Raw genomic sequence first — 16,704 nt, 5'->3', positions numbered from 1 at the left:
GAGAAATGGCAGGTTATGTATATTTTGATTAGAAAATCCCTGCTGCCAACTTACTCCTCTTAAATGTTTAATTTCAAGGCATAATAAGTCCTCAGCTGCTTTTTGCTGCTCCTTCAGGCTCTCCTGTGCAAAGTTACTGGAAGCATCTGACTGACTGATCCTTTCCCAAGCATTTCCAGGGATAAATAAAAAAAGAGAAGGCTCTGGATGTTTAAAATTACTTACCTCCAGCACTTGGGCAAGATTTGGAGTCTGTTTTCCAGAGGCAATATCAGCTGGTTGAGATAGAGATGGGCTGGAGGGATAACCAGGGGAGGGGAAACAAAAATTAGAAATAATTGTAAAAATTGCAAAAAAATTGAAAAATTATAAAAATATAAACATTGTAAAAATATGAACATTGTAAAAATATAAAAATATTTAAATTATTAAAATATTAAAACAATAAAACAATAAAACAATAAAATATTAAAGTATTAAACCAATAAAGCAATAAAATATCAAAATATTAAAATATTAAAATATAAAATATAAACATTATAAAAATATAAAATTATAAAAATATAAATTATTGAAACTATTAAAATATATAAATGGTAAAAAATAACATAAAACTTAAAATATTAAAATATTAAAAGTATAGAAATATAAAAATTGCAAAAATTTACAATGTAAAAAATTATAGATGCATTAAAATTATAAAAACAGTAAAATTACAAAAATATTTAAATTGTAAATATTATTTTATACTATAAAAGTATAAAAAATACAAAATTATAAAAATGTAAAGATATAGAAATATAAAATTATAAAATTGTGAATATATAAAATTATGAAATTATATAAAATATTAAATTATAAAATATAGATTATAAAAATATAGAATTATAGAATTATAAAAATATAAAATTATAAAAGTATGAATATATAAATATATAAAATTATGAAATTATATAAAAATATTAAAATATAAAATATAGATTATAAAAGTATAGAGTTATAAAATTATAAAAATATAAAATTATAAAATAAATAAAATTATCAATAACTGTAAAACTAAACCCTGTGCAAACACTGCAGAAACCAAACCAGGGCTGCTCAATGGGCTGAGCCCCCTCCAATTTCTGTTCCCCTTGGGTACCTGCAGCACCTGACAAACACAGAGTGCAGATGCTGATCCTGCCCTTTTAAACTTTGACTCCCCTGAGATGTTTCCTCACCTTGGCTGGGCTCTGGTGCTCGTTCCCGTCCTCCTTTGGGCCCAGTTCCACCTTCACCTGCATCTCCTCGCTGAGCCCCAGCCCGGCTCCAGGAGCTGCTGGAGGGAGAAGCACAGAGATGGTCACAACTCTTTAAAGATGCAAATTGAGAAGCAGCCATCATAACAAGAGAGCTCTGCTAATTCTCTCACAAGTATGCAGATTTCGGTGCTGACTTTTCCTAGGCTTATTTGTTTTATTTAGCAATAAATTTAATACCAGCTCCCTGAAGCAAAGAGACAGATGGACTATAAACTTTGAATTTTGAGTAGTTTTACTTTCTTAGGCTCATGTAATCTTTGATGTCTTCTGAAATTACATCTTGGAAAGTTCTCAGGGATTGAATTCTGCATTTTTACAGCCCTCAAAGCCATTTGATTAGCTGCCTTTTAATTTTTTTTTTGTTGTACAGGTTACCTGAAGGATCTTAAATACCATCTCAGTGATTCATATCCTTGGCTGCCAGAGCTGTCTCAGGGAGCTGCCAGTGGACCTGAGAAAACCAAAGCACTGCATAATATCTTCTCTGCAGGCAAAGGAAAGCAAAATAAGCTTCATGCATCCTTTGGGATGGAAAACTTCTGAGATCTGAGACCAAAACCCCTGGGCTGGAATAAAATGGTGCCCTTGCAGAACTGAGGGAAACTGCGGCGGGGTTTGGGGAGGACCACGAAGTCACAATGCAGCAGGAAGGATTCATCTCCTTTTTTCTTTTTTTTTATTTTGTTTTGGGGTTTTTTGGAGTTTTTTTTTTGCTATCCACCAGCAATGAAAAATTAGCTTGGAAATGAGGAGAAACGAGAGGTGGGTGCAGCCTGGGGAAGCCCCTGGAGGAGCGTGGGCTCCATCCTTCAGTGGTCCACACATGAAGCCACGAGTTGATTGAACACCATGAAGGTCACATGCACAAGAACATCCTTTTAGCCAACAATCCTGAGGTGTGTGGAAATTCAGAATTTAATCTGGAGGTATAAAAATACATCCCATGTGCTCAGGAGTCGGGGAGAGGTGAAGTTAAGGGTAGCACTGTGATTTTTAGAGTTAACTGCTCCAACCCAGCAGAGCTCAGCCCAGCCAGGCCCCGTCACGACTCATTTCCCGACCACCACACACAAATAGGGAAGGAAAAGAAATGTAAAAATAAATAAATAAACAAATAGCAACAACAAAAAACTCACACGATTTCCAAGCTGCAGCCCAGGAAAGAGCAGAACAAAAATCGATACGTGTCAAATGAAAAAGGACGAGAACAAAGGTGCTGCAAGGAGCCAAGAATAAAACCCGAATGAGAACTGCAAACAGGCTTGACTGCCAAAAAACCCACCTGCCTCAAAGTCCTGGGGGTCTCAGCAATAATTTTGGGGCATTTCAGAAGTTTTTGGTCACTTTCAGTCACCCCTGATCCCACCCTGGGCAGACACTGTCACTGCTCAACCCTTTCCAGCTCTGAGACATTACTGACTGCTCAGTTGCAATGGAATTAAAATGGATGATTATTATGGGCCCATTAAAGTCTCATGAGTGGCCAGTGATTAATGCCATTGTGAAGAAAACCCAAAGAACTAATGATGATGAGCCACTTAAAATGAAGTGTTGTGGGTTTCCTTATCAATGGCTCCTTGGTTTCCAGCCTGGAACTCCTGGGTGGGAAGGAAGAGGGGATTGAGACAGGTAAAGGAGCAAGGATTGCAAAGAGATGATGCAAGGAGCACCCACATGGACACTCTTTCAACATAAGATTGGTGGGAAATAGCATTTCTTGGGGAAATGGGTGGGAAATAGAAGTTTGTTGGAAAAACATTTGACTGTGGGCTTTAGAGCCTTTGGGAATGCCATTAGAAAAGCAAATTGTAATTGTTACCATCTCCCCAGAGCCTGTTCTGGTCTTTCATTTTCCCCTCTATTTTCTTATTTCCCATGGATTCTTCACCTCCTTCCTTTAACATTCCCTTCTCTCCATCCCTTGCAGCACCCACAGAGGTCTCCACAGCCAAATTCCAGGCTCTCAAGCAGTTTCTCTCCTCCTTCCTCTCCTTGGCTGGAACAGATTTTGCCACAATATCATCCCATGTTGACCCCATGGGGACATGCCATCCCCTGTGGGCACAAGGACATTAAAACATCCCCAGGAGACAGCTACAGGAACTTTCTTTTTGTAGGGTTTTTTGGGAAATTGCAGCAGTTTCTTGAACTTCGCAGAACCAAGCATCAAAAACCCTATTTGCACCCATCTATAAATTTACTGGTCTGAAATAAAGTTGTATTTGCTATAACAAGCCACCAAACCCAAATAATTACCAATTTCCTCCCACCTGGGAGTGATGTGAAGCACAAGAGGAGCCATAAGAGCTGTGATGACAGAGACACCTTCTCTTCCTCCATCCACCTTCTCCAAGTGCTCCTGGACTGGGGTCAGCCTTGACCCCCAGTGGGAAATATTTCCTCTCCTCCCACCACCCAGGCTCTTTTAGAGGCATTTCCACTTGCTGAGATGGGATTTTATATTTTTTTTTCCCCTCTTGAAAAGTGACTTCATATTCCATTTTATTATTTTTTTAATGTTGCAGGATTTATTCTGTTTGAAGTCCTACATCCTCATTTCCTGTCAGGATGATTAAAATTGATTTCCGCCATCAGCTAGAAAAAGATAATCTGAAGTGGGTTCCTGTGAGAGAGAGCTCTATCCCCACTGGAGACATTACTAACCCTCTCCTATTATTTTAACTTTCTTTTTGGGGGGATGTCTCTTTGGAAAAGGACAACTCAGTGTTTCTCAGCTGCGTGTGTCCTCCAGGTAAGTTGGGAAGAATAATTTTAACCTCATTTTCCCCATCACAGAGAGTGGGCTGAGGGATTTAAATAGCTCTTGTTTACCACTGCCACCCTCCTGGCAGTATTTTTAGAGGAGTAATTGGATCCTCCTGATGCCTTTGCTTTGGTTTCTGGAGCTCCACATCCTCTGACCCCACACCTGCACCTGTCCCAGTTTGTATCTGGGCAAGCTGAAATGGGATGGGGTTTTCCCCAGCATTAAGCTGGGTGGTTCCCAGTGCACTCACAGACTTTACAGGAGGAGGAAAGAGGGATTTGGGCTGGAAAATCAGCCCAAATTTGGGTTGGAAAGCTGTAAAACATCTAACCAATAAAAAAAACACGGAAAAAATCAGTTCAGAGGGCAAGAGGTACTCAGTGATACAGCAGTTCCAACCTTTACCAATCTCTTAAATCAACTAAACCTGGAATATTCTAAATAAAAAATCAATTCAAATAAATTATTTTTTTTTTCAAAATCCATTCAGTGCATTCTTACAATTGAATAAATTTTAAAATTAACAGAATCAACTGCATGTGCTGGATATATGGAATAACCTCCAAAATATCCCTAAAATATAAATAACCTCTTTCCAGGCTGAAGCATCTTGGGGCCTCATGACCATGCTGATTTGCAGCCAAACCCCATAAGCAAATTTATGCAAGTGAGAGGGGACTGGTGGTTCCTATCACACCAAGCACAAAATGACACACATGTACTGAGAGCCTTTTCCCCGACCACCATCCCCAGACTCCCAAGCCACGAGGAATCCCCCCAAAAAAGGGGTCCCCAGCACCCCACAGGTCCCCATCCCCAGGCTTGAACACCCTCACACGAGAGCAATTTAACGCCATTCCCAGCTTAAGCTCCACATCTGCCGGGCGTGAAATTAGTTCCAGCAAGCTGCAAATTTGCCACTAATAAAAATATTTAGCAATTCGCTAGTCTTTAAATCAGGAGCAGAATATTTTCTTCCCTGCATCAACGCCCGTTTCTTTTTAATTCTAATATTGGAGCTCCAGCCGTAACAGTGGAAGTCTCACGACTGCGCAAGCGGTTTTAAATCAGCTCCCTCAGCGCTTCCAGCTCCACCACCAAGACTCTGATCACTTATTACCATTTGATAATTGGCCACGTTTGTGGGATCTCAGCACCTCAGGACTGATGTGCCGAGTCACCGAGACCACCCTTGGGGGGCTCGGAGGTCCTGGAATGTTGCCAGAAGTGTCTGGTGGCTGGACTTTGATCCTGCACAGGGGACAACACCTGTATGAGGATGGGAGGATTTCACTGGGATAAATGGTGAAGGGATAAGTTAATTAGAGTGTGAGACACAGGGTTTGGAATTTCTGTACAGGGGGGTCTAAAGAAGTAAGATGGAGGAATTGGGGTGTGTCCTGTTCTTCTTCTTCTTCTTCTTGGCCTCCATCTTCTGTGGTGATGGTGGCACTTTGGGATTGGTTCTTACTAAAAGTGCACTGGTCAATAAGGGTGAAAGGTATTGGGGAAAACAGGTAAATATCTTATACGTAGTTTTGGGTATAAAGATAGGTGACCGCCCCAGGGGCTCTCAGAGTGCTCATGGCTGGCTGCTGTGCAGACCTCTGTCGGGCCAAGAGAAAATCTTGTAGATAAAAACTAATAAACACTGAAGACCGAGAAAAAACCTGAAGCTTCTTTTCGTCCTTTGGAGCACGGGCTGCCCAAGGCCACCCCGAGCCTTTCCAGGTCATTAAAACAGCCGAGACAGCGACAACGTTGGTTCTTTTGGCCACCAGGATGAGCTGGCCATGGTGGATTTGCAGGTTTTAAGCCAAAAAAAGCCATTTTGACCCAAAGCTGCTCTGTTTTGCTCCTCTCACAAAAAGCTTTGATCCATGTGATCCCATCTTGCAGGCCTTGGAGGAAGGTGACCTCTCCATCCTCCTGTGCCAAGAGTTTAATTAGCCTCGGTGCTAATTGTGTCTGTCTGCCAAGCCCATTTCATCCAATGCCAGCCTCAGGATCTTTGCCAAGAAATGCCACAATTCCCTTGTGACATTCATATTTTTTGAAAAACGTCTTTGCCCAGGATTTTTCTCCTGGGAAGCTGAGAAGCCTCAGAGAAAAAGGAAAACAATAATTATCTGATTTGCTTCTCCTGTGTTTTACTCCTTTAGAATGTGTTTAGACATTGTTTACCAACAAGTGATTGTTTCATTGGTTTCATGTGAATTATTTTCATTCATTGGCCAATCGGTGCCAAGCTGTGTCAGGGCTCTGGAAGGAGTCACAAGTTTTCCTTATTGTCTTTTTAGCCTTCTGTAAATATCCTTTCTGTATTCTTTAGTATAATTTAGTTTAATATTATTTAATATAATATAGTATCATAAAATAATAAATTAGCCATCTAAGAACATGGAGTCAGATTCATCGTTCCTTCCTGCCATAAATGTCCCTGCAAATAGAAAATTCCTGATCTCTTCCTAGGGAAAAACTCTCTGCAGTGATGACACAGCCTTCAAATCATTCCTTTTCCTTGGCAGGACAGCAGCACCCATCCACTGGAGAACACTGAATTATTTGTGCCCAATAAATCCTTTGAATTGGTTTTTTTGGGCAACAAGCACCCAACAGCAGCTGTATGACTCTGCTTCTCCTTATTTAAAGCTGATTGTTGCTTGAGAGTCTTGCCAGGAAAGGCTTTATGACACCAATATTATGGATATCAAACACTCTGGAGCTGGAATTAACCATCACCACATCATCTGTCATCACTTTGATGTGTCCTGTCCCCAGCACAAGAGTTTGGGTGCAAACGCCACATGGTGCAAATCAAAAGTCTTGGAGAAAACCTGGATGTGTGACACCAGCAAACATCCCTACATCAACAGTTATCCTGGAAAAAAAACACCACAAATATGAAACTTCTCCCAGAGTCATGCAAACAACACAAAAGTCCTCAATATTTGCTGCTCTCCCATGTTTTTTATTTCACCTTTTACGCCCAGCATTGCCTTTCTCCCACTTTCTGTTACTTCTTTTTTCCAGCTGCAATGCAACTCTGGCACAAGCAATAAATGGAACCAAATCCCAGCAGGTAAAATCTAGAAGGAAAAGTTATTTTAAGCCAGCAATAAATGATTCTTTGGCAATAAAATCAGATCTTTGCATTCAGCTGATGGGCTGATGGAGCAGTTTGCAAGGCAAATCCCCAGAATGGCATTCCTGATGCTGGGAGGAGGCTGAGATGCAGGAGAGGGATGGGTTTAGGATGATGAGATTTTTTTGCAGATGAGTTGAAGAAATTTCTGGTGAAGGCTGAGCTTGGAAATATCACACCAGTGGGGTTGGTTTTCCCAGTTTCCTTTATCTGTGAGTTTGCCATTTGCCTTCATTGTGCTCGGAGAAAACTGCAGCCTTGCTGTGATACCAGGGGGGCTGGGCAAATAAATATTATTAAACATTATGTATATAATATATAATATATAATATATAATATATAATATATAATATATAATATATTATATATTATATATTATATATTATATATTATATATTATATATTATATATTATATATTATATATTATATATTATATTATATATCATATATTATATATTACATATTCTGTATTATATAATATGTAATACATAGTACATCGTATATAGTGTATAATATATATTATACACTATAGACTGCAGAATATTATATTATATTATATTATATTATATTATATTATATTATATTATATTATATTATATTAGTAATATATTATATTCTATCTGTAATATATTATATTATAGTAATTATCTAGTCTATATTATATCTGTAATATATATTGTATTGTATATTATAGATTATAGATCTTATTATATATTATAGATTATATCTATTATTAAATATTGAATGCATTTAATATTCAATGGATAAATATATAAATATTTTGGAAGGTGTTGGGCTGCTGGGCCCACCCATTTCAACTCATTGCAACTCTGAATCTTGTGCTTGAGTTACCATTAGCCTTACTGCAATGGTGGGGTTCAAACCAACAAGCAGCAAGGCTCAGAGCTGGCCATTGGATGTGCTTGCTGGGCTGTAAATTGCATTTATCCTTCAACTTCTGGCCAGAGATGTGGGATGTGGTGTGGTCCACCAGCAGGACCAGCAGATGGATGATTCGAGCTCTCTGCTTCAATCTCTTGAACTGGCTTCGTGTTGCTGTTGCTGGCATCAAGAAACTATCAGGCAGTACCAAGACACAGAAATGAGAAATAAAAACCCAAACAATATGGGAAGAGGTTAACCAGGCCGTTGGAAAAGCTGTGGATAAGAGGTACAAGAGAAAAATAAGACAAGGAAAAGCATTATTGGCTGTTGAATAAAATATATCACTTCCAGATGAAAAGCCAAAGGATGCAAAAGAATGGCAGAGGGAGAAAGCTCCAGCTGAAAACAGGGTTATGAAGAAGAAATTTGGGGGTTTAGAAACTACAGAAATGGAAATAAATGGGAAAACAGAGAAAAACAAAGGGAGATTCCCAAACAACAGGAGCAAAGGTTTAATTTCTCATGGGCAGCAGGATCAGAGGGAACAGAAGAGGAGAGGGAAGAGAACAGCAGAGATGGACACAGCAAGGCAGGGACTGCAGAGGGAAAAGCCCTGCCTGGTGGGGATAACACACAGTGCAGAACAGAGCAGGAAAGGAGGGAGTTTGCAATCAAACATACGTTTTTAATGTGCTGGCAGCCGGCTGCTGCTCCGTGCCAAGCACAGGCAGGTGTCACACACAGTTTGTGCTCTGCTTGCTGAAGCAGTCGGTGTCATGCTGGCGACTCTGATTCCATCCCAGGCACAGGAAGGCAGGTCGGTGCTGCACAGAGTAATTAACTCTGCTTTATTCCTCCCCTTGGAAGAGGAGACAGAAAACGCCCCCTCAGGTGACATTTTCTGCAGCCAAAGTATTGCAGGCTTGAAGCAGTGGGGACAGAAAATATCAATGTTTAGGGTTTTTTGGGTTAACTGAGCCCAAGTGCCTGGGGTCGGAACAGGATCGTCTTTAAAGTCCTTTCCAACCCAAACCATGGTGTAATTCTGAGATTCTGTGATAAAGTCACTTATCAAACCACACCGGCTTGGGTCTGATGTGGGCAAGATGTGGTGGTGGAGAGACAGGATTTATAAACAGGCTGAAATATTTATTTTAAATGGAAATTCCTCGTCTTGACGTTAGAAGATGCTTTTAGCATTGACAAACCTCCCTAGTTTGGCTTGGCTGTCCCAGACCCCCAGCACGGCTGTTCCAAACCCGTGTCAGCATTCCTATATTAACAAAATCTGCCTGATTTTGGCCCTAAATACAACTGAGGGCGCGAACAGCTCGATTTTCAGGGCTGTGGGGTGAAAGTGCGTTCAGAGCCGGGTGGCGCCGGCCAAGGCGAGGTAATGAAGCACCGATCCGCCCGGACCGGGAGGGAGCGGAGGGAAATTCCCGTTCCACCGGGAGCAGCTCTGGGACCGGGTCCAAGGCCGCGGGACGGGGAGCGGCTGGAGCGGGGTCCTGGGGATCCCATGGGGGCAGGAGGGCCGAGATTGAATAGGGACCGGGTCAGCAGGGCCGAGATTGAATAGGGACCGGGTGAGCAGGGCCGGGGTTCAATAGGGACCGGGTCAGTAGGGCCGGGGTTCAATAGGGACCGGGTCAGCAGGGCCGGGGTTCAATAGGGCCGGGGTTCAGTAGGGACCGGGTCAGCAGGAGCGGGGTTCAATAGGGACCGGGTGAGCAGGGCCGGGGTTCAATAGGGACCAGGTCAGCAGGACCGGGGTTCAATAGGGTCGGGGTTCAATAGGGACCAGGTCAGCAGGACCGGGGTTCAATAGGGCCGGGGTTCAATAGGGACCGGGTCAGCAGGGCCGAGATTGAATAGGGACCGGGTGAGCAGGGCCGGGGTTCAATAGGGACCGGGTCAGCAGGGCCAGGATTCAATAGGGACCGGGTCAGCAGGACCGGGGTTCAATAGGGACCGGGTGAGCAGGGTCGGGGTTCAATAGGGACCGGGTGAGCAGGGCCGGGGTTCCATAGGGTCGGGGTTCAATAGGGAACGGGTCAGTAGGAGCAGGGTTCAATAGGGCCGGGGTTCAATAGGGAACGGGTCAGTAGGAGCAGGGTTCAATAGGGCCGGGGTTCAATAGGGACCAGGTCAGTAGGGCCGGGGTTCAATAGGGACCGGGTCAGCAGGACCGGGGTTCAATAGGACTGGGGTGGGGATGGGGGCTTGGATGGGGGCTGGAATTGGAGCCGGGACCGGGACCGGGATCGGGACCAGCATCGGGATCGGGACTGGGACTAGAACCAGGATCGGCATCGGGGCCGGAACCAGAACCGGGATTGGGATAGGGGGCAAGATGGGGGCCGGGATCGGGATCAGAATTGGGACCGGGACTGGGATCAGGATCGGGATCGGGATCGATGCCGGAACTAGAACCGAGATCGGCATCGGGGCCGGGATGGGGGCTGGGATCGGGATTCAGCACTTGCCCCCGCCCCCGGGCGCGCCCCCGCCTCCGGCAGCGCGCAGAAAGCCCCGCCCACCCCTCCACCCTCAGCCAATGGGAAGCGCGGAGATAGAACCGGGGGGCGGGTAAAGCGGGGTCCGCGCCTCTTCCCTCCTTCCCTTAGCCAATAGACAGCGCGGGCGCCGCTGCGGGCAGCGCTGATTGGCCGGGGTGGAGCGGTTGCTAGGCAGAAGCGGCGGCGCGGGGCGGCATGGCCGGCGAGCTGGGCGTGGGGCCGGGGGTGCTGGCGCTGCTGCTGCTCTGGGCCATGGCGCTGCTGCTCGTGATGGCGCTGGGCCGCGCCGGTCGCGCCCGGTGAGCGCGGGGACCGGGCGGGACGGGGTGGATACGGGACCGGCCCAGTGAACGCGGGGATGGGGTGGGACCGGGCCCGGTGAACGCGGGGATGGGGACGGGGCGGGGACGGGACCGGCCCGGTGAGCGCGGGGACCTCGCGGGACCGGCCCGGTGAGAGCGGGGATGGGGCGGGACCGGACCCGATGAGCCGGGGAGACAGGGACGGGACGGGGTGGGTGCGGGACCGGCTCGGTGAGCGCGGGGACCGGGCGGGACCGGAGCCGATGTACGCGGGGATGGAGTTGGACCGGCACGGTGAGCGCGGGAATAGGGCGGAACCGGTCCGGTGATCGCGGGGGCACGGGGTCGAGACCGACCCGGTGATCGCGGGGATGGGACGGGACCGGCCCGGTGATCGCGGGGATGGGGACGGGACCGGCCCGGTGATCGCGGGGATGGGACGGGACCGGCCCGGTGATCGCGGGGATGGGGACGGGACCGGCCCGGTGATCGCGGGGATGGGACGGGACCGACCCGGTGATCGCAGGGTTCGGGCCCGCCGGAGCTGAGCTCTCCCCCCCCGGTGCTGAGCTCGCCCCCCGCTCCCGTCCCGCCGCAGGGTCGGAGCGGTGCCGGTGCTGCTCGGAGCCGCCGCGCTCACGGCCGCGCTGCTGCTGTTCCCCCGGGAGGGCGAGAGCCCGGGCCCCGCCGGCGCTGAGGAGGTGAGACCGGGCTGAGGGGAGGGCGGAACCCCCGGGATCCCGGAATGGGCCCGGCCCCTGTCCCGAAGCCCCGGGGCTCGGCCTTTTCCGTGGGCATGGCCCCAGAGGAGTCTCTGAGCCAGGGACGGCCCCTACGGCCATCCTGGAGCCCTGGGAATGGTTCCTCACCCGGTGATGGGCTGCAGGATGCTCTGGGAATGGTTCCTCATTTTAGGGATGGGCTGGAGGGTGCTCTGGGAATGGTTCCTCATTTCAGGGATGGGCTGCAGGATGCCCTGGGAATGGTTCCTCACCCAGGGATGGGCTGCAGGATGCCCTGGGAATGGTTCCTCATTTCAGGGATGGGCTGCAGGATGCCCTGGGAATGGTTCCTCACCCAGGGATGGGCTGCAGGATGCCCTGGGAATGGTTCCTCATTTCAGGGATGAGCTGCAGGATGCCCTGGGAATGGTTCCTCATTTCAGGGATGGGTTTCAGCATGCCCTGGGAATGGTTCCTCATTTCAGGGATGGGCTGCAGGATGCTCTGGGAATGGTTCCTCACCCTGGGATGGGCTGCAGGATGCCCTGGGAATGGTTCCTCACCCTGGGATGGGCTGCAGGATGCCCTGGGAATGGTTCCTCACCCGGGCATGGGCTGCAGGATGCCCTGGGAATGGTTCCATACCCCAGGGATGGGCTGCAGGATGCTCTGGGAATGGTTCCTCATTTCAGGGATGGGCTGCAGGATGCCCTGGGAATGGTTCCTCACCCAGGTATGGGCTGCAGGATGCCCTGGGAATGGTTCCTCATCCCTAGGGTTTGCTGCAGGATGCTCTGGGAATGGTTCCTCATTTCAGGGATGGGCTGCAGGATGCCCTGGAATGGTTCCTCATTTCAGGGATGGGTTTCAGCATGCCTTGGGAATGGTTCCTCATTTCAGGGATGGGTTTCAGGATACCCTGGGAATGGTTCCTCATTTCAGGGATGGGTTTCAGGATACCCTGGGAATGGTTCCTCATTTCAGGGATGGGCTGCAGGCTGCCCTGGGAATGGTTCCTCATTTCAGGGATGGGCTGCAGGATGCCCTGAGGCCCCAGGAGTGGCTTTTAGCTCAGAGACAGCCCCAGTACCACCTCCGTGCCCCTGAGATTGCCCCGTGCTGCCTCTGTGCGCCCCCTCTGGCACAGGCTGTGTCACTGGTGGAGCTGGGAAATGTTCATTTCTGTCACTGAATTGCTGATTTCCACCCTGGTCCACCTGACCCGTGGGGTTTGGCTCCCTCCTCCCGTCCCCAGGGCTCTGTGCAGGGATTGCCCTCCTGCTTTGGCCCCCCCAGCTCCAGCAGCCTCTGCTCCCTCTCTGCCATTCCCTTCCCTTATCAGCTTTTTTTCCTTATCAACTATTCCCTCAGCTCTGATTTCTGGTTAAAGCCCAATTTCAGCTTTTCAGCTCTCTTGTAGGTTCCTGCCATGCTTGAACACGGAGCCATCTGCCCTGTCAGGCCCAGGGATCTCCCCAGTTTTTGGATCAGGCTGTCTGAGCTGCCACCTTGAGCTCTCCCAGAGCTCTTTGGCCTTTGAATACACAAAGTTTTGAGCCCTTTCAGGTGCTGTTTCCTCCCTTCTATTATTAATGAATGTTAATTACTGCTTTTCTGGTTCTTGTTCTGTGTAAATCCCTACTAAAAGAGACTTGTAATGTTCTTTTCTTCTCTCTGTGTCACATCTGACCTGCTCCTGGGAAGGTTAGCAGTGAGATGAAGGGCAGCCCAGTGCGTGTTTGTTGCCTGGGAGGCAAATGGAATTGCAAAGCTTTATTTTTTCACGGATCTTCAATTGGACTGGACCTGCCCTGCCTATCAATAATACATGACCTGGGCTTTCTGCACCAAAACTCTGCTAATTGGCTAATTAAAGAGTGAAACGTGCAGAAGGAGCCAGCGCTGGGCTCACCAGAGACTCTCAGCAGGAGCAGCAGGGCTGAGCTAATGCGGTGGATAAAGCTGAGCTGGGGCTGAGCAGAGCTCTGGGGGTCTGGGCAGCAGAGAGGGGGTTTCACAAACAGCTCCTTTCTGTGGGCTTCTCTTTGTCTTGCCTGGCTACCACAGCTTTATTTTTAATTGTTATTTTTCTCTTTTCTCGGCTTCTCCCTTCTAAAAGGAGGGATTGTGGCTGGGGAGAATTGCTGCAGGGCTTGGCTGCTGCCTCTTGCCTGTGCTCAGAGCTCTGCTGCTCCACATTAACATTCCCAGCAGCTTTTTGCAGGGATCTCCTTCTCATTTGTCACACACTGTGCATCCCAGGGCATGGAAAGCAAGGAGAGGAATCTGGGGGGAGCCCCAGAGGTTCTTTTATCCTTGCAGGATGTGTTGTGCTCCCTGCAGGCTCCTGGAGCAGGCTGGGGCTGTGACCTGCTGGCATCTCTGTGTTTCTGTGCCCTGCAGGTTGTGGACACCTTCCTCATCGGGCGCTTCATCCTCCTGGCTGTGATGAGCCTGGTGTTCCTGGGGTGCCTGTTCCTGTTCCTCATCTACCACCTCATGGAGCCTGTGTATGCCAAGCCTCTCCACAGCAGATAGAGACAGCAAAAAGGACATCCTGGTACATGGGAATAAACCAGGAGACACCAGGAGCTGCTCTGGAGGTGACCCTGATGTTCTTAGAGCCAGCAAAGCTAGAGAAGCCTTTGCTTCATCTTAAAAAAGCAAAGTTTGGTCTGAGCATGAGCTCCTTCCTCCCCAGGGGTTCAAGCCTGTGCACCTGCAAAGGTGTGTGAGCCTCTGAATGCTGCTCTCGTTTGCAGAGAGCTGAGATCCAGCACTTGGTGCTGCTCCTGGTTCAGTGCTGAACCGAGGTGGTTTGTTATTGTTACCCACAGGAGATGGGCAGAGCAAACAAACAAACAAGTAACACACAAGAGCAGTTTGTTACTGCTCCTTTTTCACTGTGGTTTAATAAAAGTCTTTGAGAAATCCCCGCCTCAGGCTTGATTTATTCCACAGGCATGTCACATCTGGCCACGCTGTGGTGACAGTGCCCATGAGAAAAAACCCAACCAAACATCAGTGTGTGGCTGTGGGTTGTTTGGGATGGTCCTTTGGCCTGGAAACCAGAGGCTTTGGAGGGGGAGTGAATGCAGAGTGATCCCAAACAGCAAATGGAAAGCTGCCCTCCCAGGAGGGAGCCAAAAGCCGTGTGTGCCCTCCCTGGTGCTGAGCAGGGCTCCCAGCCATGGGAAATGCTGATATCTGAGTGTTCCCTGCCTGTGAGGGCCCTGGGTGCTGCCAAAGGCTCACAACTGCTGCCACCCTAAAACTTCAAACCTTTGCTCAATTCTAGCACAGATCCTGCTGGAGCTGCTGTCACCCTGTCCCTTCCCTGTCCCTCTTTTCCTCTCCTGGGGGAGAAAACCCTCTCTGTGTTCTGCAGGAGCAGCAGTGGGGCTGAACCCCATTTCTGTCCCTATTTTTGGGGGGAGCCAGGGCAGCAGTGCTGCTGAGGCAGAGCCTGTGCTGAGATGAAGCTGTGGGCAGCACGAGCTCTGTGCCCTCTGTGGCAGCAGCTTGTTTTCCTGCATGAAACCTCAAAAGGCTTTCAAATTGCAGGAGAAAGGCATTTTGGGTGGTCTGTGACCATTTTGTAGCAGGGAAGAAGCCTTTTTACCCTCCTTGCTGCACTGGGGAGAGGCTCCCACAGGGAAGGGCTGTGATGGTGTTCACAGGGGTCTGAGGATGAGGGGAGAGACAAGGATCTGACTTCATGTTTCACAAGGCTTGATTTATTTTATGATATATATTATATTAAAACTATACTAAAAGAATAGAAGAAAGGATTTCATCAGAAGGCTGGCTAAGAATAGAACAGGAAGGAATGATAACAAAGGCTTTTGGCTCGGCTCTCTGTCCGAGCCAGCTGACTTGATTGGCCATTAATTAGAAAGAACCACATGAGACCAATCACAGATGCACCTGTTGCATTCCACAGCAGCAGATAACCATTGTTTACATTTTGTTCCTGAGGCTTCTCAGCTTCTCAGGAGGAAAAATCCTAAGGAAAGGATTTTTCATAAAATGTGTCTGTGACAAAGGGGTGAGGTGGGCTCTGCTATTGTTCGTGGGATGGAGCTGCTCAGCCTTGAGCTGGCAGCAAGTGAGATCAAGTGAGACAGCCCTGAGCAGTGATCAGGGTCAACACAGCCAAAAACTTGAGGGCAGAAACTCAGATTTTTTTTCCCCCATTTTAGAGATTTTTTTTTTCTTTTTTACTTTGAGCTGATGACAGTAAATTAAAGAACCCACTGTCATTTTCCAGCCCTGTCTGACAGCTGTCAGTCACCAAGCAGAGCTTTCAGGACATGCAAGATTGATAAGGCAGAGCCAGTGGGTGTGGAGGTGATGCTTCCCTGGCAGAAAATGCCCCAGCACCCCAGAGCACTGACTCAGTCAGCTGAAAAATGTGAGTACAGTCCCAAAAAAAGCAGAGAAAAGGCATCTCTGCTTTCCAAACTGCAGCCATGCTCAATCCCTTCCTGTCCTGAAGCCCATGACAAGGGAGTGTGTTGAGGAAATGCTGAGCATTTAATGCAGCACAAGCACATTGAGGTCTCCTGGTGATTTTGATGTTACACCTGAAACAAAATTCATATTTAATTCATTGTGTTAATAACATTAATGAACATGGAGTTTCCCTGGCAGCTCCAGCTCTGCTGTGCTGTTATCCCTGTGTTTGTGGGATGATTTGGGAGCCTCAGTGAGGCCACAGCTTCACCAGGGCTTCAGTCCAGCAAATGGGAGGGAAACCACAGCAAAAGCAGCTGGGGCACTAAAAACCCAACCCTAACAGCAGAAATGTGAAACTTCTCCCCATTTGGTGCTGTATTAAACCCAAATAAGGGCTTTTTCTGTCCTCTTAACTGTTTGTGACTAAAATGAGCTGAAAGGCTGATAGAGCAGCAGTTATTTTAGGGAGGGCAGAAAGCCATGCTGCAAGAGAGACACAGCAGCTCCTGCTCAAGGAGGTCATTTCAGCATTTTCCCAAAAACCCCATTAACTGCAGAAAGCCTCACGTGCTCTCACCCCCACTGAGACGTTCTGAGCTTC

At 47.6% G+C, this 16,704-nt stretch overlaps 1 protein-coding gene across 1 annotated transcript; it reads left to right on the top strand.

The window, feature by feature from the left end:
- Positions 1 to 10,816: 10,816 nt before the first annotated feature.
- On the top strand, positions 10,817 to 14,576 carry TMEM218 (transmembrane protein 218). Its single transcript, XM_058041131.1, has 3 exons — positions 10,817 to 10,920; positions 11,522 to 11,624; positions 14,049 to 14,576. The coding sequence occupies exons 1-3, from the start codon at positions 10,817 to 10,819 to the stop codon at positions 14,181 to 14,183; spliced, it is 342 nt and encodes a 113-aa protein (XP_057897114.1). The 3' UTR covers positions 14,184 to 14,576.
- The last annotated feature ends 2,128 nt before the right edge of the window (positions 14,577 to 16,704 follow it).

This window comes from Melospiza georgiana, chromosome 27 (assembly GCF_028018845.1).
Source record: "Melospiza georgiana isolate bMelGeo1 chromosome 27, bMelGeo1.pri, whole genome shotgun sequence".
Taxonomy (NCBI): Eukaryota; Metazoa; Chordata; class Aves; order Passeriformes; family Passerellidae; genus Melospiza; species Melospiza georgiana.
This window is presented reverse-complemented; position numbering and strand designations above follow the sequence as displayed.

Coding starts and splice junctions, on each gene's coding strand:
- TMEM218 (XM_058041131.1), top strand. CDS start 10,817: ATGGCCGGCGAGCTGGGCGTGGGGCCGGGGGTGCTGGCGCTGCTGCTG. Junction 10,921..11,521: donor GGCCGCGCCGGTCGCGCCCG/GTGAGCGCGGGG, acceptor GTCCCGCCGCAG/GGTCGGAGCGGTGCCGGTGC. Junction 11,625..14,048: donor GCCCCGCCGGCGCTGAGGAG/GTGAGACCGGGC, acceptor TGTGCCCTGCAG/GTTGTGGACACCTTCCTCAT.